This window comes from Conger conger, chromosome 7 (genome assembly GCF_963514075.1).
Source record: "Conger conger chromosome 7, fConCon1.1, whole genome shotgun sequence".
Classification (NCBI taxonomy): Eukaryota; Metazoa; Chordata; class Actinopteri; order Anguilliformes; family Congridae; genus Conger; species Conger conger.
The window spans coordinates 6,301,582-6,325,425 of record NC_083766.1 but is presented as its reverse complement, the minus strand read 5'-3'; the positions used below and the strand labels follow the sequence as shown (position 1 = coordinate 6,325,425).

Sequence of the window (23,844 nt, the reverse complement as noted above, 5' to 3'; positions counted from 1 at the left end):
GGGGGGGGGGAGGAGTGCTAAGCTAAAAATGAAAATTTGCGGGGTTTTCCGTTTTTCTGCGACCCGTTTGGTCCGGTGTTGTGGCTGTGTCCTGACGTGATCCTGTCTCACTCTGTGTACAGGGACTCTGCTGACCACACCTCAGCACACACAGCACATTGGCACGCATCCCGTCACCGTGCCGACGTACCGGCCCCAAGGAACGCCTGGGTACAGCTATGTGCCTCCTCACTGGTAAACCCACCTGCCAATTCATGTAAGTGTTACGCTTCCACCCCACACGCAGCTGCGTTCTTCAGGCCTCACCAATGCCTCATGAATTTTACTGTTATTGTTGGTAACGCTGGTAGCATACTGGATGATCCAAACCAACTCAAGTCTCAAACTACTTAAAAGGCTAAAACAGGTCTCTTTTTGTTTCTATGCCATGTTACCTAGGTAGCAAAAATGTAATGAGTGTGCACTTACTATTATGGACGTGCGTGTGCTCCTTGCCTCATGGAAAATAAGAAATATACATTGCACAAATAATACCAATTATCACAGCTATTTTCCATTCAGTTAACCCCCCCCCCCCCCCCCTCCCATCTCGTTGTTTTTCAGATCTGGAGTCAAACATTGTATGCAACTTCTCAAGTCTTACATTGGTGCTGGGTCGTCAACTTTGGGGCACCAAGCCTGTTTGCAAGAACAAAAAAAAAAAAAACAAAAACAAAAAAAAAAAAATACTGCAAGAGTCACTTTTGCATTCTGTAGTGTTTCTGTAAATGCTGCTTTTTATTTGATTCGTTTGCCTCTGTTTGTTGGGTTGCTTTTGTTTTGACTCTCAGATTCTCCATACTGACTCTGACCTGCAGCTGCAGTATGGATCCCTTACATTAACACTGGTGTATTCACAAGGCCAGTCTCAGCGCTGGATGTCACACTTCATCTTCTTATGCTGCCAAATTTTCTAACAATTAGATTTTAGTACAGGTTTTTTTTTTTTTTTATCATCTTTTAAGATTATTATTGTTATTATTTCCCAGTTGGCTCCCGGGAAAGGGCTTTTGGATTACATTGTATATTTTTTCCTTTCTTATTTTATTTGCCTTCCAATTTGGTTTAAAACGATTATCTTCTAATACTGATAAAAGGGTTGTCTTCCAGCTTGTAGCAGTTCGTTGAGTAGACATGTTATTAATATATCCACTGTATGAGAGTATAAATGTGGTAATCCCTTCTCTAGGAAAAGAGTAATGCAGTAATCTTAGTTATACACTCTGTAGAGGATATTTAAGTCGGTGGACATAATTAGCTTGTACATCAAAAATATGGTAAGCAATGTTAAAACATTCAATATTCTGAAGTGTGTGCATGTGTATATGCATTCATATACACACGCATCCGCATGCACACATAGACAACATGGGGTTTCTTGTTTTGGATGTTAACAAGACTTTAGATGCACTTAGCTGGAACAGCAGGCACTATTGTGAGCCCAGTGTTAGCCATGTGCCAACAGAGCAGGGGTGGATGGGGGTGACCATGGCATCATTGGAATTGTTCAGGATCTATCATGTCAAGGATTCAAAGGGACTGCGTGTAACTGGGGAAGTGGAGACAAAATGAATAGTTAGATCCTCAGTATGGGTTTGGGAGTTAGTGGAAGGGACTGAGAGAGCAGTGATGTCACCCCGTTCTGAGACCCTGTCTCACCAACCGCCTGCCCCTCCTTCTCTGTGCAGGTGTCACAGACACAGGGGGTGCAGTCCAAAACCCCTCCTCCCCTACGCTGCCAACTCCCATGACCCCTACTGATCCCTGATCAGCGCCCAGCACGTCACACAAAGTGCTTTCTACCTGGTCAGCAGGGAACATGGGTTAGGATTTGAACGCAGCCAAGATTACCACACTAATTTTAAGTGAATGGATATTTTTAATGGATGACATTCATGACAACAGGTGTGCACAGTGCTACAGTTAATAATGACAATAATAATATGTGTGTTGTACAGAATATTTCCATGTGTATAGTTAAATATACAATGTGAAAGACAGAGTTGTCATTTGCAATAAGGATTGAACTTAATGTTTACTTGCAGGCCCTTTGTTGTCGTTTGTGATGTGGTTGAAATTATACACATTTTTTTTTTAACTGAATAAATAGTTACAGCTACTCCATGGAGGGCCTGGTGGGGGCGGTAATGAGCCATAATCCGCTCATGGGAGAGGGGCAGGGTGGAAGTGGTGAAGGGGTAATTGAAAGTACCAGGACCGGGGACACACGGACAGGCGGTTCCTTTAAGCGCTGCTGTCAGACATATCCAGTTTCATTCTCCTGGGGGAGGGTCTCTCGTCTGGACTCCTGTGGTTGAGTTAGTGGTAGTAGGTTGGGGTTTCGGATTAATTTTTTGTGAGGAGCCGTTCTAGTAATATTTCTCTGCATGGAGTTAGCGTTTACTGCCCCGTGAGTACCGGGTAAGTGGGGGGGCCCGTGTCTCCTCAGCCACTGTAATCCCTGCTCCATTCTCTCTTCCTCTTCAGACCAGTCTTTTTTCTTTTCCTTCTTTTTTTTCTGGCCAGAGAAACCGCTGCGTTTGCACATTGGGGAGAGAGAGGAGGGGCCAGAGGAGGCCTGAGGAGTAATGTATGGGAAAGGAAAAATGTAATAGAAAAACTTAAGACTTCATCTGGTGTGCAAAAATACAAGATTTCAGCAGGAGGAGGGTTTGGTTCATGCATTTTAGTCATTTCAGTTTGAAACCAAAATGACTGATTCGAGGTGCAGGATGACCTGGAGTCAGCCATGATGGATATTTGCACAGCCTTTCTAATATTAATTACATGTATAGTTAGAGATAATGTGATCACATATCAGAATTATTATATTAAACAAGACATTGAGGAGCAGTGCACAAATGTGTATAAATAATACTCTAATTCACAGGTACTGAAATGATTAAGAAATTAGGAAAAGAGCTCAGAATCCCAAAATGGTACCCTTTGGTCTTGAGATGAGGAAAAAGAACAAAAAAACATGAATCCATATGAACACCCATCCTTTTATTCTATAAGAATATTTAACCACTAATTTAAACCGTAAATGGAATTTTATTTAGCACAATATTACAGTAATTATAGCACATAAAACACACGTTCCCATATGCAATACAGTAGCACGTGTAATCCAACTGTGTTATAGATGCACCCGGTGGGATAATGTCCTTGCAAAGCGTGGAAGGTGCAATGGTTATTGCTGCACTGGTTGGTGCATTTCTAAACTGTGACTAGACCATCGTACTCCTCGTTTTTTCAGTTTTTGTGAAAACAGTCATTCTTGGGTAGAAGTTTGATGTAGTTCCAAAATGCAGTCTCTTGCACGTTGCAAAAATTAGAGCGGACCCTCTAGCAAACAAGGGTCATATTACGAATGATTTAAAATTCTAAGCAGCAATTGTGAACAGATCTATACAACAATGCGTCAGGCCTTCCCTTTAATTTTGAACGGAGTATGACCGTGACCCTAACCCCCCCCCCCCCCCCCCGGCACGTTGCAACCATGGACCAAAAATCAGCAGTATCTTCACTTGTTTTTGTTCATCTGAGTTGAATCCATGTCTCTGACTCATAGATATAGATCTTGAACAGCTCTACAGTGCTCTGGCGGTATACACACAGTGATACTCAGTAGTTGGGGCTTATTTTCAACTTATTTTTGTTCCATCTTTTCACATTCCTGACTCCTGTGTCGTACACCCACAAACATTCTGTTTTCAGATGTCCAGGATTCTGGACTTTTTAAGCAGTGAGGGTGTCATTTTTTTTTTTGTTCCTCTTTTGTTTGCTAAGGATGCAAGTAGTCTTATTCAGAAAATGCCAATCTATTCAGTCAGAGATTACCAAAAAAACTAAACATGGTTTAGCTGGTGTGATCTACCCAGGAACTTTTACTCGGGGGTTTGACTGTTGACCGATTGGGGAAAAATTAAAGGAGTGAAACAAATTGTTCACAATTTCACCCTGATGGAATTAAACCTCCAAAACACACCTATATTTTCATTTTAAACAAATATATCATTTCTATATAATTGCTTAAAAATGTCATGCAATACTTGGAATAATTCATAATAAATGTTGTATTAGTTTTAGTTTGGAATTTAGTCTGGAACCATATTTAGGGTGCTTTGAAGCTGGGAACAGGAGGGGAATTTTTTTTTCAAGAAATTACAAGAAATTCAAGTGTGTGACCGTTGCCTCTGGTATTCTGAATTTAAATAAGGTTTAAAACTTAAAAATAAAATCTAGGTTTAAGAACTTCAGTTCTGATATGTAATTTAAGCGCTTTTACCATTAAGTGTTATTTAAGTTTTATTTGATGATTGATGTTTATTATTCTGAAACAGAGAAACTATAGGGTTGAACTGAAGTGGGGTGCTTCTGAGAACTTCAGGGAGCATTTCAGAACACAAGTCTGGGGCGGGTTTCTTTTTATAACAGAAGAGAATATTTTTAAGTTGTTCTGTGTGAGAGGGGAAAAGAAAAAGGCTTTCTTCATGCTGGGATGTTATTACAAGACCAGTATACTACAATCTGTAAACCTTGATTAGTACATTTCAAACTCTTGTGCCAATCACATTTTGATAAGAATTCTGAAGGTGTATTCAAGCCAAGGTTGGGAAATTTCTGCAGTTTCCATCATGTGAATTCCTGCGCAACATCAGACTGAAATGATTTAGCATAAATCTGGACCAAAAATAAGAGGTAAACCATTAAAAACAAGAACTGTTGTGGCTTCTGCTTGCTACAATTTTCCTAGACCCTAACCCATTGAAATTCCAACTTGTTTTGTTGTTCATTGTAGGAAGAATTGACTCAGAATCAAGGGATGGCAATACCATCAAATTAAGTGCAAGTCAAACTTGTCCGTAAAGTTGATAATGAAAGAATCTTGAGCTGAAATAACATCTGTTGGACTGCATAAACTAAGTGGTAAAACAAAGATTTGAACTTATTATAAATGTGGTATCAAGGCACTGTTTAAATAGCCATAGGTTATCCTTAGTGGAAGACATAAAAACAAACTGAAATGTGATAATGTTGACAAATAAGATGTTTACACTTTGTCCATTGTCCTCTGTACAGGTACAGAGATCAATATTGATGCATATGGTTATGGTTGCTTGTGTTTTACAATCTCCAGGATTGAAAGCATATCTGCAAAAGTTAAACTGCTACATTAGGAATTCCTAACTCTTGTTTTTGTTTTCATTATTAATCGCAGCGTGGCATTTCATACATTTATACTGTTTTGAACACTAATTGTGAAGAAAAAAGTGTAAATTGTGTCTTCCAAATGCATTTTCCAGAGCACATTTAAAAACAGCACCTGGGGATTTGGTGTGCTCAGCTAAGGTGAAACATTTAGAAAACGTTTCTGTAACATCCTGATTGTTTCCGATTCCCTCTTATGTTACAGCAATGTTGTGAGGAAGTTGTCACAGCGTTAGCCGGCAGTCTTGTGAAGTGGAAAGACCCACGTCAGGCTTGTGGATATGAAGTGTGAATCTGCTTTATTATTTTAGTAATTGTTGGTTTTTTTTATTTTTATTTTTTTATTTTTTGGAAGATCAGTTAGTGACCTCTGTGACAGAATTAAGGCGAGTTTGTAATTGTATAATATTTACTGTAAGATGTAGAACATTCAATAACTATTAAAATCTTTCCCAAAAAAACCCCTACTTTTTTTCTGAAGCCTTATTTCATGCAGAAACCCATCATATTCGTCAATGGCCTTGACACAAAGGGTGGTGCTTAAATATTGGTTTCTTTGAAGCATTAAATGAGTAATGTCTACATTGCAATAGATGACACAACCCAACCCTTTTCTTACTAATTTCTGCTGTATAAGCTTTCCTTGAAGAGTCTCATGTTTAAATACAAAATAGTTTACGCACGTCTATAAATCCTGTTTGACTCATATTGACGACTCCAGACGGTGTACAGCAAACCTATACACTAAAGTGACAGTGAAGATACATTTTTGTTCTTCAGGGATCAAATTTCACAAATGTACCCTAAAAGTGCAGTAATGTTCTCTCTGGGTAAAATTCAGTATGTTTCCCAAGCAAAAAAAAGTAGAAATTCATTCTATATTGTTGGCTAGAGGTACAATGTTATACACATATAGGGTACTGCCCCAGCAACATTTTTTAGGTGCTTTGTTTATTTAATTTCTGAGGTAATTAATTTGATTTTCACTGTGTGCCTCATCTGAGAATTCAATTGCTTTGCAATTTTTAAAACTGAAGAATTTGTGTGGCCATTCATAGGGAAGTTATTTTCTTATTTACTTATTTTCATTTTTATTTTAGTTTTACATTTCTATGAAAACGAATTACTAAGAGCCATGTTAATTTCTTCAGGTAAGGACAACATAGACAATCAAATGTATAAGTCAATAACAAAATAAGCGTGTCCCTTGGTATGTCGTGAGAATGCATCCCTGCATCAGTGCTGACATGACAACATATGCCTATATGCATTTATTGAAATAAGCATTTATAAGTAGGCTATTTATGTTGTCCTTATGGAGAAATGTAGGCAGGACAAAGGAAAAGTTACCCTTTTTGTCCATATTACAATATGGTGGTGCGCAGTTGCGCAATATAGTTTGCCATTTTATTGCTCTCCGCAGTGCGTCCTCCATTCGCACTTAGTTTGTGGGGATTTACTTTTACTGAAAACCAAAAAAGATGAAACCCTGCACAATATCTTCCAGTACATGAGCGTAAACTATAGTTGTCGGGAGACACACCCATTGAAATGGCATCAATAATTGTATTGTAAATGTAATTATAAATGTTTTGAACACCAGTGAAAGTACTTTATGGGTTTGATACTATTACTTTTGTCTCGGTAATCTGTTAATACTATGCCGCGACATGATCCTGAAGAGAGACTCGCAGCGGAGTTACAAAATAAGTCAGGCGTAAAAATAAAATGATAATGAATTGCATGCGGGCTGTTTCCGTTACGGTAGGATGTATGCCACTGTATTGCTTTGGGGTCTTAATGTGTCATTTTACCCTGGATTCGAAAATAGGAAGTTACATTCGTGGATTGTGGAATGTTGGTTGGGCAAGCCTGTTCAAACAAAAAGAAACCGAAATACCCCAGGCTCCCTTCAAAAATAATTGCAGAATAATCTCCCTGGGATAACCTCAAAGTGTCGCTATTGAGCTTTGTTGTTTTGCTATCTCCGTCCTCCGTTGAATTTCCCGTTCCAATTCACGTTGTAGCGTTTTCCCCTAACGTTAGCTAGCTTCTGGTGTCAGCTCTGCAGAGTTTTGTCGGAGGATAGACTGGAGTGGAGTGCGGTGTATCATGGCCGCCTGACTGAGATACATTTACCCACACTTTTTTCCTCAAATTTTGGGGGAAACGCATTTGTATAATAAAAACTTGCACGTTTTCTTTGGGTTTAAAGCTAAATTATCAGAAACGGGATTTATCATTCATGTCAAAGCTTAAATATGCAGCCACCACCGAGGAAGGTAAGTTTTTCTTCTCTTTTCTAAGAAATTGTCAAAACTTTTACACATTTTCTTAGCTAACAAGTTAGCTCGAGCTAGCTAGCTAGCTAACTAGTGCATGTCCAGATTTTTCCGTATCTCGACTCAAAATGTTATTTTAAAATTGTACACAACAGTTAGCCTAGTAGCAATTCTGCAGAAAAGGCTAGGACAGTGCAGTAATTGCAAATATGCCACGGTGTTTTCAAATTGTTTGCACGATTAATAAACTAAGTGAACATTATTTGTAACGTTAGGTGTTTAAGAGGTAACAAACATTAGCAGTGGGTGATTTGTTGGCTAGTGCAAGCTAACTGGGTTGCTGTTGCAAAACTTAACGGTGAAGTTTAAAATGTCCATCGCGTGAAGTGTTATTCGACTTACAGCTAAGCTAACCCTGGCTACCGTTATATGCGACTGTAACTTCAGCACTTTTCAGGTGAAGTTTTAAGAGTTATTCATTTGGGTTGCGTAAGATTAAGTCATTTTATAGCTCTGCATTTGCTAGTTGTTAATGTTACCAGACGATGGCCATTGATATTTGGCGATTTAGCGTTTGCTAGCTAATTAATAAAAAAAATAAAATACGACATCAGCATGTTAGCCAGCTGAATAGTGCATATAAGTTAAACGGACAAGCCATCGTCGAAATAAAGAGATTAACGCGAGTTATTGGCTCATGTCGATTGCTAGTTCAAATCTCGTAACGGTCGAAAGGCTGCGAACGACTACCTTAGCTAGAGACGCTGGGAGTTCAAGACTCAAGATAGCAACTAACGTTACACTAAACCTGATTAGCTACCAAGCTAGCTGACGTTAGCTTGTTTATAATTTCTTCCAGAGGGAAAATGTCTGTGTTGTGTAGTTTACCGCAACTTATCTAGCTGGCTAACCTGAGTGTAACACAAACCACGTTTTGTGTTTTACGTCAAGTTACTTGAATGATTGTGGGTTTTCGTCTAACTTCAGTTGTATTGCACTCTTGAAATAAATTCTTAATCCCTTAATTCCTTATGGTTTGGATAAACGTTATTTATGTTATGATATTGTTGGAATCTAATTTACTAAATTAGCTATAATACAAAACAGTATTTCCCGACGTGATAACTTGATTTTGCTATAGTTTATTTATATCATGTTATTTGTCTTAAATATATGTAGCTAACGTTAAGTTACTTGCTTGCCAGCAAACCCTAGGTAGCTAGTAGTGCAAAATGTACGTTAGACCGTTTTGTACGTCGGTTTAACTTTAAATTAGGTACTCTCTTTGCTTGCCCTGACTAAAACCCGGGGCACTAATCTGTAGGGTAGTCATTTTAACGTTAGAAAAAAATGTAATTACCTGATACTGAGACTAAAAATTGCCAAATGCAGTGCATGAAAGTTAAGTGCTGACGTAACTCTACCAAATCTCTTTTTGGGTGTGAGAAGTTAGAGGCCTATGCATGTGATACAATGTTAAAACGAATCCAGAGTCGAGATTTTGAGAAGGAATCAATTTTCATGACGTGGAATTGAATCACACGGAATTTGCATGCATTTGCAAGCAGTCTGAAACGTAGGAGTGAATTGGTGAACTGAGATTCAAATGGGAATTAAAATAGAAGGTCAAAACAACCTTTTTTGGGTAGAGTGTGAGAAAGGCATGGTGTGGAACTTACTGTACAAGACATGCTCATGATTTCCTGTTGATACGCTTGTAGGTCAAAGTCACTCAAGAACTGAAGAACACTCATGCTGAGCAGATGGCCAAACTCAGTATGAAACATCAGACTGAGTGTGACCTACTGGAAGACCTGAGGTGAACATGATGGATTCTGAAATCATAAAAAATAATAGCGCAACTGCAGGCATGGAAGGGGGGAGATGGGGGTGTCATCACTTATTGAAAAAGAGGCCAGTTTATGCAACTAAGGCATTTTGTCTTTACCTCCTCTTATCCTGCCCTGAAAGTTGTGACTGGAAGGAACACAGTATAAATGTTGATCCTACCTCCCTTTCTCCCCCAGTCTCATGGTTTCTCTTTTGTATTCCTTCTTTTTCTTAATTTATTCCTCTGTCCTGAAAGTGCAAGGCTTGTTTGCTTTGAAGGGGTTGTCTTGGAAAAATGTTATGTCAGTATAATAATAATAATAATAATTATTATTATTATTGTGGGTGCGAAAATATTGACTTAATTGAATCATATGAAGAGTAACGATTTGTAAAGACCAGGTTGCACAGAGAGGCATTGGATCTCTCCATTATGTTTGACAAAAAGTATTTTTTTTTTTTTTTTGGTTGAGGGGAAGATGGGTCTTGAACTTCTTTCCAGAGATCATTGGACCCAGAGGCTGTCTCTGCAGGAGTTTGTTGTTTGATTCCGTTGCGAGGTGATCTCAGTGTCACTAATGAACATTTGGACTGTAGTGGGGACTAGTGCACCCGACACCAGCAACTGCTGGATGGAGGATGTGTTGTCCCTTGTGTGTCTACACGGAGCCAAATATTAGCATGTATGCTGTTTGGAATGTGCGTTTGGTTTTTGATTTTTTTTTTTTTTTTTTTTCTGTTCTGTGGTTAAAAATGTTTAACGTTTATTGAAACGATTTGCGCTCAGCGGCTATGTCCTTTGAAAAGTCAAACCCAATGAATGTTGGTTCATGTTGGGGAATTACACTGTGGTCTGATTTTAGATTTGATTTCATGATCTACAGCTGGTCAAAAAAAAAAATTCCCCTTTCTGCTGTCACAGTTGTATAGCTGTTAACTAATGAGGGCAGCCTTCGCTAGTTTGCCTGAATGGACCAAACCTTCGAAGGGAGGCTATCCTTTCAATGCTTGGATATTTCACACCAACGCATGTTAATCCTCAATGCAGAAATGTGTTTATAAGCGCTCATTAATCTTATTCTCTACCTTTGCTAAGATTTGGAGATGCCTGGGGTGAGCCAAGCATGAACCAGGATTTTGGCAGCAAGTGTCCCCTTCAGCCAACAGCTGTGCCATATCTATCAAAAATCAATCAATCAAAACTTTATTTATATAGTACTGTTCATACAATCGAATGCAGCGCAAAGGGCTTCACTTAATAGAACTTATAATCAAACAAATCATGAACAGTGAGATCAGGAACAAAAAGGAAATGCCAGAGACAGCTGAGAGACCAACGCCCAGCACAATCTATACAGCAAGAAACAGCACAGGCTCAAAGATGAAAGTCAAATAAAATAATATTGAATGTTTGAATAAAAAGATTTCAATTAAGAACAAAGAGATATAAAAAGGAATAAAATAGATAATAAATACAAGACCAAGAAAAATATTAACATCTAGGCCTAAAAGAGACTCTTGAATCACCCTAGTTAAAAGCCAGGCTAAAAAGGTGTTTAAAACTATCAACATATCAAAAATATCTAGCCTGCAGGAGTTTAGCTGCACAGGTTACTAACTATTGAGCTGCTGGAAGTGTTTATAAATAAAATACTTGCTGGGCCTTGGCTTTCTTTCAGTCAGTATTACTTTTTAATCATGTCCTTCCCTTGGCGCTGAGCTTTATACACAGCTACATCTTAAGCACAGGTGTGTTAGCCTTCCCCTGCAGCCCTGTCTGGTGCTGGGCTGGCCAGTCTGGGTGCTACGCTGCAGCTGGAGCCGGCTCTGGCTCTGCTTTCCTGCGTCCACAGCAGAGATCTGGGGAAAAGACCGAACAAAAGACAGGATGAAGGAAAAAACAACACAGTAGAGAGAAGGGGTGTTTCTGAATGCTGGGTATTTTCACTTTACCAGTGCAGACATGGCCCAGGCAATGTCCTGGTGTTTACGTGTACAAGAGAACATGCTGTTCTGTCTGGGCTCACCCCTGGGACCCAGAAAAATATTTCTCAGAAAGGGGGGGTGGGGGGGGGGGGGGATCGCTTTGACCAGAGAGATCCAAATGACCCGAAGCAGGGGCGAGGTTAGGAAACGTACGTCACTTAACAGGCCAGTGTAATACTCCAGTTCTGTGTGCTTTTACACTCTGAAAAAGGGGGGGACAGGGGCTCTATCCCTTGGCTGTTTTGAAAGTGGGACATTGACTCTCCTGTAGTTTTGGTGGAATAGTGCCAGTGGCTTGTGATACACGTACAGCAATGACTCTCTTGTGACGTTCCTGAAACATTGAGGTTACTCTTTGATTCTCTTGGATCCGGCATTCTGTCCTGCGATGACACATTCCATAGACTCACCAGATATTGCCCTCTCCATTCAACAACTGCTGAAACCAAAACAATCCAATGGATGCAGCACACCTTATAAATATTCTGTCCTTGGGCATGCCTTTTCATAAATATTCATGTGTTGCAATATAGCCCTCGGAGCTCCTGCACTAGGGAAGTAGACCGGATGGAATGAATAGCAATAGCTGAGTGCCAGGTTAGACTGGAGAGTCTGGGGTCATACTGTTCTGCGATTGCCGGAACACTGCTGCCCTTGTAATGTACAAGACGGCGTCATTAGGACTTGTGATGATGTTGGAACAGTGATGTTTTTTTGATCTTCCCGTCCCCAATGAGACCAAAGGGTAGGTGGGGAAATGGCTGCTTTTTCAAAAGAAAAAACTATGTTGCGGTATTAAGGCACTGGAATAGATTCCCGTTCAACATTTGTTTTCAACACCAGCTGACAGGGAAGGAATGCTGATGAAACGTACTTCCTCAGGGCTGACCAGATCCATCCAGATGGCAAAAGCATGGCCTTTAAACCTCTAAACTTTTTCAATATTTTTAATCTTGAAAAACCCTTGTTGCTCGGATGGCCCCTGAAGCCTGCTCAGAGCCTGCTGAGGTACTGCTGTGATGTAATTTGAGAGGGTGGAGGGAGGTTCAGATCCTCTCACAAGGTCAGTTATGAGTTGTCATGCCTCAGACATGCCACCCCAAACTCTCTGTCTGCTCTGTCACATAAAACCTCTCTTATTCGTGCAGTCCATTTAAAGGTACAGTAGCTAATTTCAGACTTCTAACGGTCAAGAGAGGAAGAGCAGCAACAAAAACACCTTCAGACCACAACACTGTTTATCCCTCCCCCTTCTCTGTAAACATGCTGACATTGAAACGCCATTGGCTGTGGCAGTTGAAGCCAATTTTCAACAAATGAGCTTGAATTATTGTACAGTTATACAATGTTGTGGTACAGAGTGTCGGGCCAACAACTGTATATTTTGACACCCAAATGTAAGGACTATAAACACAGGCAGAGGGTGGGTCAACATGTCAGTGAGTCTTTTTCAATGATAGGAAGGGATTTACAATGGTCTTGTAACATATTGTACCTTTAACTGACACCATGCCTCCTGTCAGTATTAGAATTAAGTCACCATTATTGATTTGTCTAGTTCCTGAGGAAACGCAATTTACAGGCGTAAACATGGTTCTATGAATTTTGGATGACTGCTACAGGCAGTCTAAACTACTGGATATTCCACCTCTTGCCCACATGCAGGTCGAGTGATGTATATAAGCGGTTCCCAAACTCAGTCCTGGAGTACTCCTGTATATGTTGATTTTTGTTCCAACCACAATTGCTTTCCAATAATTTTAACAAGCTGTACATTTTTCTTAATTGGGTGCTATTTGTGTTTCGAGGGATTACTTACCCTCTTAAATCACATTTTGCCAGATAGCTTTGTGTACCATAAAGAATAAAATTCCCATGGTCATATTGTTTATTGTGCCATATTTCATGTGGAGCAGCAGTGTTGACCTTTTATCATCTAGGGAACATGCATGGTGATGGCCAGATAGCTGCAGCCCATGCATTACCCAGTGGGGCCTCTTTGGAGATGATATATGAAATACTCCTATGGAGTGATCCTTCACACCCAAGGTAAGGGGAAACCCTTGCTCTTACACATTTGAGAGGTCACATCCACTATTCAGTCTGAGCATCTCTGTTTGGAGAGTGCCAGGCCCTCTCCGTATACACCAAGGAGGGTCAAGGAGGGGGTACCTTGCTGGGCACCTTTTAGAAATTGGCTTGTGGGGTCGAGCAGCCCAACTGCCTGGTTATCAACCTCAATGTGAATTCTATATGACTTGTAGGCCTGCCTTATCTGGCGTGTTCGATTGTTTGTTGTAATGACCTTGATGCGCACTCTTTTGTACGTAGCTTTGGATAAAAGCGTCTGCTAAATAAATGTCGAAATGGCAGTTGCGTGCCTTCGTGGAAGAAGATGGCAGACATGCCCCTTCCTGCAAGGTCTGGAGGAAGTTCAGCTACGCCAGGACTGAGCAGTGGAATGGGGTCTCGTTCCGATATAGAAACAATCTCCGTCAGCCATCTAGTTGAGGGAGCTCTAGTGTGAATATGGTTTGGGCAGCAGACCTGTCACAGACACTGAGGAGGGTGTCTGGCTCTGCAGCTGTAAAGAAATAAAGAAGGATAGAAGTTGGTTTAAAAATGTGCTCAGCTGGATTTCACCACCGTTGGTCCTCTTAACCTTCCTTTGTGGTCACACTGGAAAAAGCATCGCCTTGGCCTTGGACTTGGACCTAATTCCCCGAAGATGGATTCTGTGAAAAGAGAAGGGGATTGTTCCCGTCTTTTAGCAGCTTAGCGTCCTTTAGGGGAGAAGAGAGAGTTCTCCGGATGGAGGGATGAAAGCGAATTTTTGTTTTCTGCCCCTCGCCACAAGGAAAAAGCGGGAAATTAACAAACAAAGAAAAACAAACCGGAATGAGCGGACATCTGTGTTCCGTTTATTCCTGAATTGATTTTCTGAATTGTTATTCTAGTCAGACAAGCATCCTTTGGCTTCCTCTACTGCGAGTTTGACTGCAGCTGGGCAGGAGAGGAGCGCCAGCTGAAGACTAAACACTGGTCTCGTGTGTGTGCATGCAAACACACGTATGTATGCAGACTGGCCATTGCTGTTGATCCGTAATGTGTGGACACATTGCCTCCCTTACATTTGTATTATCCCCTCGATGAGTAATTGCTCTCGCTGTTTCAGCCTGGCTCCACCTTCTACACAGTTTTGAAAAAATGCGTTCTGGGGTGGGTGGAGTAGGTGTGTCCATCTCTTTTGAAGGAAGTATTTCTGTTTTGAAGAGTTCTGTTTTGTATTGATCCATAACAGCTGGCTTGTAAATTTTGAAAACGAGTCGTTAAATTAAACCGACGAATTTGTTGGTGCCAACCATTTTCCGACTGAAAATTTGATTGACATCTGATTGATGTCTGCATATGACATCACTGTACCCTGAAAAGGATGTTGACGCAAGATCACAGCCTCGATGAGAGGCACACGGCTGAAAACACCACAGCTGATCTTAGATTTGATTAGAATCAGAAACAGCATGAGATCGGGTTTTAAAGGGAAAAATGGCTATGAGAAATGACAAGGGTTCAAGTGTTTGACAAGCTCTGTTTGTGTTTCACGAGTTCAACAAGTGGTACTGGCAGCTTTTTTGAGAAAAAAAACTGTTTACCTCACTGGCAAAACAAGCCCAAACAACCGGATAGGATTTTGGCTTAAGTATATAAGTTTGGATCCTTAATTCCGTTCTTCGCCCTTTTGGCAGCAATTACAGCTTCGAGTCTTCTTGGGTTAGTCTCTGCAAGCGTTCCACACCTGGATTTGGGCAGCATATCCCATTTGTCCTGCCAGGTCATCTTAAGCTCTGTCAGACTGGATGGGAAGCTTCTGTGAACTGCCATCTTCAGGTCTCTCCGCCGGTGTTCTATGGGGTTTAAGTCTGAGCTTTGGTTGGGCCCCCGAGAGATTTTTTTAAATTTAAATACATTTGCTTAACTTTCTCCACATGTTTTCACTTTGTCATTATGGGGTTTTGAGGGTAGATTGATTGTCCATTTAAAATGAAATCTACAACACAATAAAGTGTGCTGAAAGTGAAGGGGGTTAAATACTTTCTGAAGCCACTGTATATCCTGTGACTGTATTGATTGGAAATTTAACCGCTGGAAAAAAAGCAATGAACGCAAATAAACCTTGGGGTCGGTGTGATTTATGAGGTTAAAACTTTTATTTATTTATTTATTTATTTATTTATTTTTGAGGTTTTCATTAACACTGCTTGACCCCATAGGGCTAGTGACCCCACTTGACCTTTGACCTGGGATGGTCACAGGGGACAAGGCATGGAAGCCTTGTATCCTTGGAAATCTCACTGGCTGTTTCCTTTAGTTACATTGCTGCAACCTGAGCATGGCTCTACATCTCAGATTATGTGTCTTCATGTTATTCCATCTGTCATATAGATTTCAAGACTTTTTGCAGATTTCGAGTTCTGCGGATTTGTGGCCATATCTGTAGTATTATTTTTTCTGTCCATTTGTCTCACGTGTTCTTTCTCTTCAACAGGACATACAGTCAGAAGAAGTCGGCCATAGAGAGAGACTATGCACAGGTACACAGTTTGCTTCATTTTTTGTTGCACAGGTGCATGGGCAGGTAGATGCTGTGGTGTGTTGGTGCACATTTGCGTACTGTGGTTTGTTGCCCATGTGCAGGTATGTAGAAACACATTTAAAAATCTGAATTTTTCATTAATTGACTTGTTTTCTGATAATAAAAACCCCCCCCAAAAACAATTGCCATAATTTGCAAAGTCACAATAGCAATTAATGTATGTCATCCATAATTTTCGTATTACTCTTGTAATGGAACTGGGATGAAATAACCTCCAAGTAATGTTTTGGCTTTTTGATTAAAACTAATTTCTGCACACAGGCTAATAATTTTAAAAACTCTGGAAGCGATTATGCTTGTACTCAGTTTAATTTCCTCATGTTGACTTCTCATTCAAATTATGCGCTTTATCTTTGAATCTTGCAGAGATGTAAATATTATGGTCAATAAACAACACAAACAGACACCAAAAGACTATTGGGTCAAAGAAACGTCAATAATTATTTTGTTGTGGTCTAGATCATCGCCCATTGTCATCTTAAAAAAAAAAAAAAGAAAATAGTCTCGTGTTGATAGAAAGTAGTGTTTTTGGCCTGTATTTAGCCTTTTTTTCTGCATAAAACCCCAGAATCCTGCATGTGGTGTGATCCTTGCATGTGGCTGCAGTCCCACATGTGCTGCGGGTTGTTTTCCTGTGGCAGGTTGCAATGTAGCTGTGCTGTACCGTTGTTATCTTTGCTATGAAGGGATTCAGCATTTCACTTTGGCCTTGCTATTAGGATTGACAGTATAGGAGAGTGCATTGGTCAGCTTTGCTACTGCAGGAGGACAGCCAGTTTCAAACTGGTGGGTCAAATGTTCTGGCAAAATCGGGTGCCAACAATCAGGTTGCTATCAGCAGGAATTTGGATGAAGTCATTCCTGTCTGAATAATGATGCAACTGCATGATTTCACAAAAATAATTTGTCAGTAGGTGTGGATTTTAGCTTTGGGCCAGTATTTCTTTAATATATTAATATATTATATATCAATGTATTACATTACATTATTGGTGTGAATTATCTGCATCACATCCTGCAGTTTATATAATGTAAACTTGCTGGGATTACCCTCTGCAGTAAAGGGTGTGAACATGCTGGTATTGCAGTGGTTTAAAGGGTGTAAACATGCTGGTATTTCAGTGGTTTAAAGGGTGTAAACGTGCTGGGATTGCAGTGGTTTAAAGGGTGTAAACATGCTGGTATTGCAGTGGTTTAAAAGGTGTAAACGTGCTGGTATTGCAGTGGTTTAAATGGTGTAAACGTGCTGGGATTGCTGCGGTTTTAAGGGTGTAAACGTGTTGGGATTACTACAGTTTAAAGGGTAACATGCTGGTATTGCTGCAGTTTAAAGGGTGTAACTTTGCTGGGATTACCCCTGCAGTTTATATGGTTTCACCATGTCATTTTTTTATTGAATGGAGATTATTCTTTGGGGAGGGGGAGGCAATGAAGTTTTTGTGGCCGTAGCCCCCCTACCCCCCATTACCACTGAAACGTGTTGCCTTGACAACTTTGAAGATGGGAGTAAGTAGCAGGAAGTAATGGGTGAGAAGATCAGTGGGGGGGGAAGCAAAAGGTTATGTTTATGACTTGTAGTATAAAATGGAAATTTAAATTAAATCCGTCTCTTTGAGCCGCTCCAGTTATTGTCTTAAGTTTTTTTGTCATCTTGCTTCAGTTTTCTTTTCTTTTTTTCCTCTGTGGAAAAGGGGCTAATTTGTCTGTCACTGGAGGAGTTCAGAAATAAATACCGTTGCGGACATTACTCAGGCGGCTTATTCTCTCTCACCTAAAAGCTGAGGGACTGTTGTCTCTTCTACACAGAACCGTTTTGGGAAGCTTTTCTGAGATTGCTGCCTGGCTACCACTTGAACGGAGCAAGCTTGGTGAAATGTACCATTGCTCTGTGCTCTCCTTTAGCTCCAGGACTGTACAGTATAATATGCATTAGCCTCCATTGCTCCAGTAGTGAGGGCGAACTCGGCATAATAGGATGCGCATGTAGCCACTGCCTGGGCGGGAGTCGTGCCGAGTGCCAGGGAGTCATGCCGCCATGCCACAGCAAACTGCACCAGCCTGGCGGCCTGTAGCGTAGTGGTACATGACCGGGACACGCAAGGTCGATGGTTCGATCCCTGGTGAAGCCACAATAAGATCCGCACAGCCGTCGGGCCCTTGAGCAAGGCCCTTAACCCTGCATTGCTTCAGGGGAGGATTGTCTCCTGCTTAGTCTAATCAACTGTATGTCGCTCTGGATAAGAGCGTCAGCCAAATGGCAATAATGTAATGTAATGTGATGTAATGTGATGGGGAGCGCTTACTGCCGCTTACTGTCCAGTGATTTAAGTGCGGGGAAGTCACTCCTCACTCTGGAATTAATCCCTTCTGAACAGCCAGAGCAGGAAAGACTGAGATCCTGTTGTTTTAATCTTCAGGGGCGGAATGCTGAGGCAGCAGGGGGAACGGGCCGCTTTTTGTTTTTTCCCCCCCTCGTCTCCTCGGATCGCTGACTAGGCACAGGAACGATGGCCCTCGTTCATCCCGACTGTCGTCACCCTGATTTAGAAGCCGCGCTTACCGTCATATTCAAAAGGTCAAAGAGCCTTTTACAATTACAACATCTTGGTGGACGGAAGTGAACCTGACCTCTAAATGGTGACACAGTTCTTCACATTTTAAAGCAAGATTACCTTTTATTTATCACAGTTTCAAAATTTTCTAAGAATTAAAAAAGGCCAGTTGCAAAAGTTTGGGAACCCTGTCAGTTAATGAGTTGTCAACCTCGGGCAACTATAAGAGGTTGAAAACGCTTCCTGTAGCTAGCTAAGGCTCTTTCAGTTCTTGCTTTTGGAATTGTTCCCCATTCTTCCTGGTAGAACACCTCTAGCTCAGAAATTGCATGTACGGCATGATTGAGATCTCTCCTTGGATTTCACAGCGCCATTCTATCAGAACGTTTTCTTGGTCTTCCAGACCTGGCCTTGACTTCCTGTTCCATTTATCTTCCAATTTCTAATAATCTTTCCTGACAGGGGAAATAGGTGGTTTGAAACATTGAGATTTTTGTAGCTTTCTCCTTCTTGGTGGACATCCTTGGACGAGTGTATAGTGCAACCCATGGCTGTTAACACCAGACAGAACAGCCACTGCACTTGGATACTTTAGAAGCCCTTGGGTTACTTCAGAATTAAAAGTTCAGACCTGGTATTATATTCACCTGACTCATTGAAGCCATAACCTGGTAAAATCACCTGGGTCTGGGCCTTATTAATCTTATTTTTAAAACGTAACAAAGAATAATCCAAAAGGGTTCCCAAACTTTTGCTCAGGGCCCTTTTCCTTTTTAGTCATTTATAAACAGTAAAAAATGAAAATGGAAAGCAATCTTGCTTTAAAATTACAGAAAGGTCTCATGTTTAACTGTAACATTTGCTGTTCAGGTTTGCTTTCCCTCACGTACAGATTCATTGTAACAGACATTTAAACCACTTTTTTTTGCACCTCACCATATTTAACACTTAATCATAATACATTATCTTGCATTACTATTTTAAGTCCTTTGTTGTAAGGAAGCACATTGCATTCTTACGTGCATGTGCACAGTTCTCTTTTCCAGCCATTGCTCTTGGGGTGAGCGGGATACCAGCTCTTGGTTTTTTTTGGGATGGGACCCATGAGTGAATGAGATTTCAGGCGGAGTGGGGACATGGTCTCATTCAGTGTGTTGTGGGGGAGTTTGTTTTTCTGGAGGATGTGGAAGCAGCTTGGTACCTCGAGGTTGTCGCCGTGGCTGATGTTGACAGGAATCGGCAGCTGGCTGGACCCAGCGCTGTCCTCACGCGCTGTCCCTTCCCTTTTCCAGACTTCCCCAGTCCATGAGCAGAACAACCGGACAGATGTTCTGCGCAGGAAACAAGAGGGGGGCTGTGCAGATAGTGAAGAGCGGCCTCTGTCCATTCACTGATGCTTTCAGAGATTTGTGAAAGTGTTTTTGCCCCCCCCCCCCCCCCCCCCCCCAAAAAAAAATTGTGCATGTTGCAGAGCTAAGAGCCCAAAAGGGAAGAGACTATATCGACACTTCTGCCACTTACCCATGATGTCTTGTGACGAAACAAGGCAAGATTCAGTTTGTGACTTCTTTGTGGCAATAGGGACTTGCCGACTTGGCACTGTCGTTGCACGCCGTGTGAAATTAGACGTGTCGGCTACCTTGCGGTCATCGGTAATTGCGGTTTCGGTTAAAGGGTACTGAAACGCCAGCTTATTGCTGGGTCTCTGCCCACTTCATAATTATAAAAGAGGAGACTGTGGTTTCAGTTGTGGGCAGCGTGGGTAGAGCCTTTCGGTGGCTCATCGAAGTCAGAATGCAATCAGGAATATGGCTCTGGGAAATACTATAACGGACATCACCAGTGGGTTTCGGTCTGCTCCTTTCTGCACGGCAAAATTAATGTATGCAGCACGTATGTTCACCTTTCATCTTCTGCAGATCAGGAATGTTTGAATTGCCCTGCCAGTCAACAGGAGGGGCAGAGTTGAGGCATTAGTCGCTTACATCAAAGTTGTTGTTTTTACTTGCTGCCAGGGTGAGTCACAGTGATGTCACATGGCTCTTTTTTTTTTTTTTTAGCACAAATTGGAGTTATATGGCTTAATTATTATTATTTTTCATTTTAATTAGTAATTTTAAAATACTCTGAAGTAATTTAGGGTGTATTACCCCTTGCAAACTGTGTGTAATTCAGTGAGGCGGTGTTTTTGCTTATTCAGCTGGCTAGCTAGCAAACACAGGGATGTAGCAAATAAGTCAATTAATGAATAACTAATTAGCTACTTAAGTTACAGACGGCATTTAACAGAGTTTGCTAAAATAATCGCACTAATGCTAAAGACAGTAACATAAGTGCAATATGCCTAGTCTCTCAAAGATGTGGATCTGCTGCAGGTACCATCAACTGTACAATTAGAATAAGAATAAAAGACCCAAGTCTTTTCTTTGAAATGTGACTTACGCTATTTGAGAAGTGATGTGAGGTCACTGGGATGAGTCGTTATGGTTCAAACTGTGTTGCTCACAGTTTGCAAGACAAGCCTTCTGCATTTACCTGATGGCCAGTACAGTTTTCTGACATGTACTTTATCCTCTTCACTTACTTACATCTTACATGTCATTTGGCTGACGCTCTGATCCAAAGCAACTTACAGTTGATTTAGACAAAGCAGGAGACAATCCTCCCCTGGAGCAATGCAGGGTTAAGGGCCTTGCTCAAGGGCCCGACGGCTGTGCGGATCTTATTGTGGCTACACCGGGGATCGAACCAGCGGCCTTGCGGGGTCAGGTACCTTAACCACTACGCTACAGGCCGCCCTAGTTCAGCTGCAGTAATGAGGGGCAGTGAGAGCTGGAGCTGAACTCCTCCACCGGCCCATTGGTATTGATAACACAAACTCGAAAGCCGCACAACACGCCAAGCTGAGGTGGCATCCTGGAGTCCTGTGGGCTTGTTTGCGGAGTCAGGTGACCCCGTCTGGGCTCTGCCCCAAGCCCCCCTCGAGTGCCACCCAGGTGCCCTGGCACCCGCCCCCAGAAAGGCACTCAAAGGCGCCACCTGGCCAATAAAAAGGGGTCTTCGTCTGAATGAACACAGGACCCTTTTCACCATCCGATTGGACCGTTCCCACAGAGGAAGGCTGCCACCCCCGGTGAAAGCCCCCCCATTGTGAGAGTGAGATATCCTCGGAGGCCTGTGGCCTGGAGGAGCGGCGCTTCCTGGCCAAGTCTCTGATCTTCATCTGCTGTCCCCTGCTGCTCTGGAGCCTCGGTCAGCGGAGTGCTTTTCTTCTCGCTCGCTTTTCTTTTTTTTTTGTGCTCCCATCACGTCTCGTCTTATCCTTCCTCTGGTTGGTCAGAGCGTTCCTCTGTTCCTCTGTGATTGGCGACGGGGGTTTCAGTTCTGCCAAAACCCACACACCCTGCTTTTTGCCCCCGGGAGAGTAGTCGTTTTGTGGGGTGGAGTTTATCCCCATATTCCCTTCTCCGTGTTTATCTCCCCTAAGGTCCGGCCGCAATGCTCGACAGTCCTTTGCTGCCAAACTATAAGGTTTTCAGTTTCCTTGACTGAATAAAACATATTTTTGTAATTGGATCAGGTCAGAATATCATAATGTGTACATTGGCACTTCTGACAAGTCTCTGAACTTGAAAACATAAGCTGTTGGAAAGTTAGGTTGCATGAGTTTTGGAAAAATAAGAAAACACGACTGCTACTTTGGTTCTGCTTTTTGACCATGTAACTGGTCTTGTTTCATTGGTGTGGGTGAAGCTATGTTCTGGTCAGTCTCTCAACCAATCGTGATCATCTCTGTCAGAGTGGACCAGTCGCAAAGCAGTATCAGTTCCCACTGTCTGTTTTGTTTCCTTTCTCCCACAGGGCTCCCTGAAGCTGCCCTTCAGGCCTGTGTGAAGTGTGCTCTTTGGTCTAGGCAAATGTAAATGATTGGCATGCAGTAGAAGTCCTGAGACTATTTTTCCACACTGACTTATTGTGCTGATCTGCTATAATCCGGATAATTAATTTATCTCTTGTTTTTCCTGTTTGATCTCAGGCTCTGCAGAAGTTGGCCAGCCATTACTTAAAGAGGGAATGGCCGGGCATGGCAGTGGAGGAACAAGGCCACTCTCAGTAAGACGGGGATGTGTTTCTGCAGATCTGGCACAGAATTCTCCCATTGTCTCATTTGGCGTGTACCGTGTTAATGGGGCCATGTTAAATGAGAAGCATGAAGTATTTCCTTTTTAGGATAAACCTTCATTTATTTTTTGTTATTCTTTGATAAGATAATATTGAATAAATGAAACTACGAAGCAGGGGGTTTATTCCTGTGCGTGCGTCATTCATTGTCCGCTCAGGACCACCCGCGCTGCGTGGAAATCCCCTTACAGAGTTGTTTTGCAGCAGTGGTTCTTCAGCTGTTTTTTATAGACCTCGGTGGACAGATAAATTTCAACTTTGCTGAGTGAAGTGATTCATCCTTTGTATACGTTGATATGTAGGCCGCGCAGTCTTCTCACAGCGTCATCTTTACAGTGGACCACCGTCTTTCCCCCGGTGGCTGTCTGTGTCCTCAGGAATGTCTATGCCGTGTGGAGGTCTTACCTGGAGAGCACCGTGCAGCTGGCCCAGGTGCGCATGAACAACTGCGAGAACTACAAGAACAAGATCTCGGACCCGGCCAAGTCTTCCCGGCTGTGCAAGGAGCAGCAGCTGAAGAAGGTAGAGCCCCGGGGGTTCCTCCGCTCCCTCGGTCCAGACACGCTCCTGCCGCGGGACGTCAGGGCGGAGCCGTAGTGTTGCGTAACTCGCACTTTCACGGCTGGCTTATGTAAGCTCAGCGGATAAATAACGCGGCTTCACTGCAGACGCCCTTTTCGCGTATCGGTTTCAGTTTAGGAATTTGTTTTTTTTTTTCTTGCTTTTTTTTTTTCCCTTTTTTTTTGTGATGTTTTCTCTCTCTCCCCCTCCCTCCTCAAATGACCCCGTGCTCTCTCTCTCTCTCTGCTGCAGTACATTGACCAGCTGAGCTGCGTCCAGGTGGAGCTGCAGGACACCGTCAAAGAGCTGACCAAGTCCCGGAAGAAGTACAGCGAGGCGGAGCAGGTGGCCCAGGCCGTCAGGGAGAAGGTCGAGCTGGAGGCCAAGTAGGTCCGCCATCGCGGCACGAGCCACGCCACGCCCACAGCCTGCAGGGGCGAGCACAGTGTCAGCGCCCTGTCCGGGGGCCCCTCTGCAGGCTGTTCATTTCATTCACCCGCACACACTGGGCTTGTGCCGACTGACTGAGCCCTGTCCCCATCCT

The 23,844-nt window shown here is 42.2% G+C and overlaps 2 protein-coding genes across 6 annotated transcripts in view; both read left to right on the top strand.

The window, feature by feature from the left end:
- LOC133133035 (protein FAM168A-like) overlaps positions 1–5,232 on the top strand; it is a 44,639-nt gene extending 39,407 nt beyond the window's left edge. For all 3 annotated transcript variants that reach the window (XM_061248984.1, XM_061248986.1, XM_061248985.1), the window contains 2 exons: positions 123–256; positions 604–5,232. In XM_061248984.1, coding sequence (XP_061104968.1) covers positions 123–238 — 116 coding nt within the window. In that variant the 3' untranslated portion in view covers positions 239–256; positions 604–5,232. The remainder of the gene's footprint in view (positions 1–122; positions 257–603) is intronic.
- A 2,063-nt stretch (positions 5,233–7,295) lies between these two features.
- Positions 7,296–23,844, top strand: part of si:ch211-176g13.8 (F-BAR and double SH3 domains protein 2) — a 34,113-nt gene continuing 17,564 nt past the window's right edge. The window contains exons 1-6 of one of the 3 annotated variants that reach the window (XM_061248998.1): positions 7,296–7,535; positions 9,257–9,354; positions 15,898–15,943; positions 22,594–22,670; positions 23,117–23,261; positions 23,553–23,686. In XM_061248998.1, coding sequence (XP_061104982.1) covers positions 7,515–7,535; positions 9,257–9,354; positions 15,898–15,943; positions 22,594–22,670; positions 23,117–23,261; positions 23,553–23,686 — 521 coding nt within the window. In that variant the 5' untranslated portion in view covers positions 7,296–7,514. Of the gene's footprint in view, positions 7,536–7,879; positions 7,993–9,256; positions 9,355–15,897; positions 15,944–22,593; positions 22,671–23,116; positions 23,262–23,552; positions 23,687–23,844 lie in introns of those variants that run through there. The other 2 variants (XM_061248999.1, XM_061249000.1) reach the window with 2 other exon arrangements.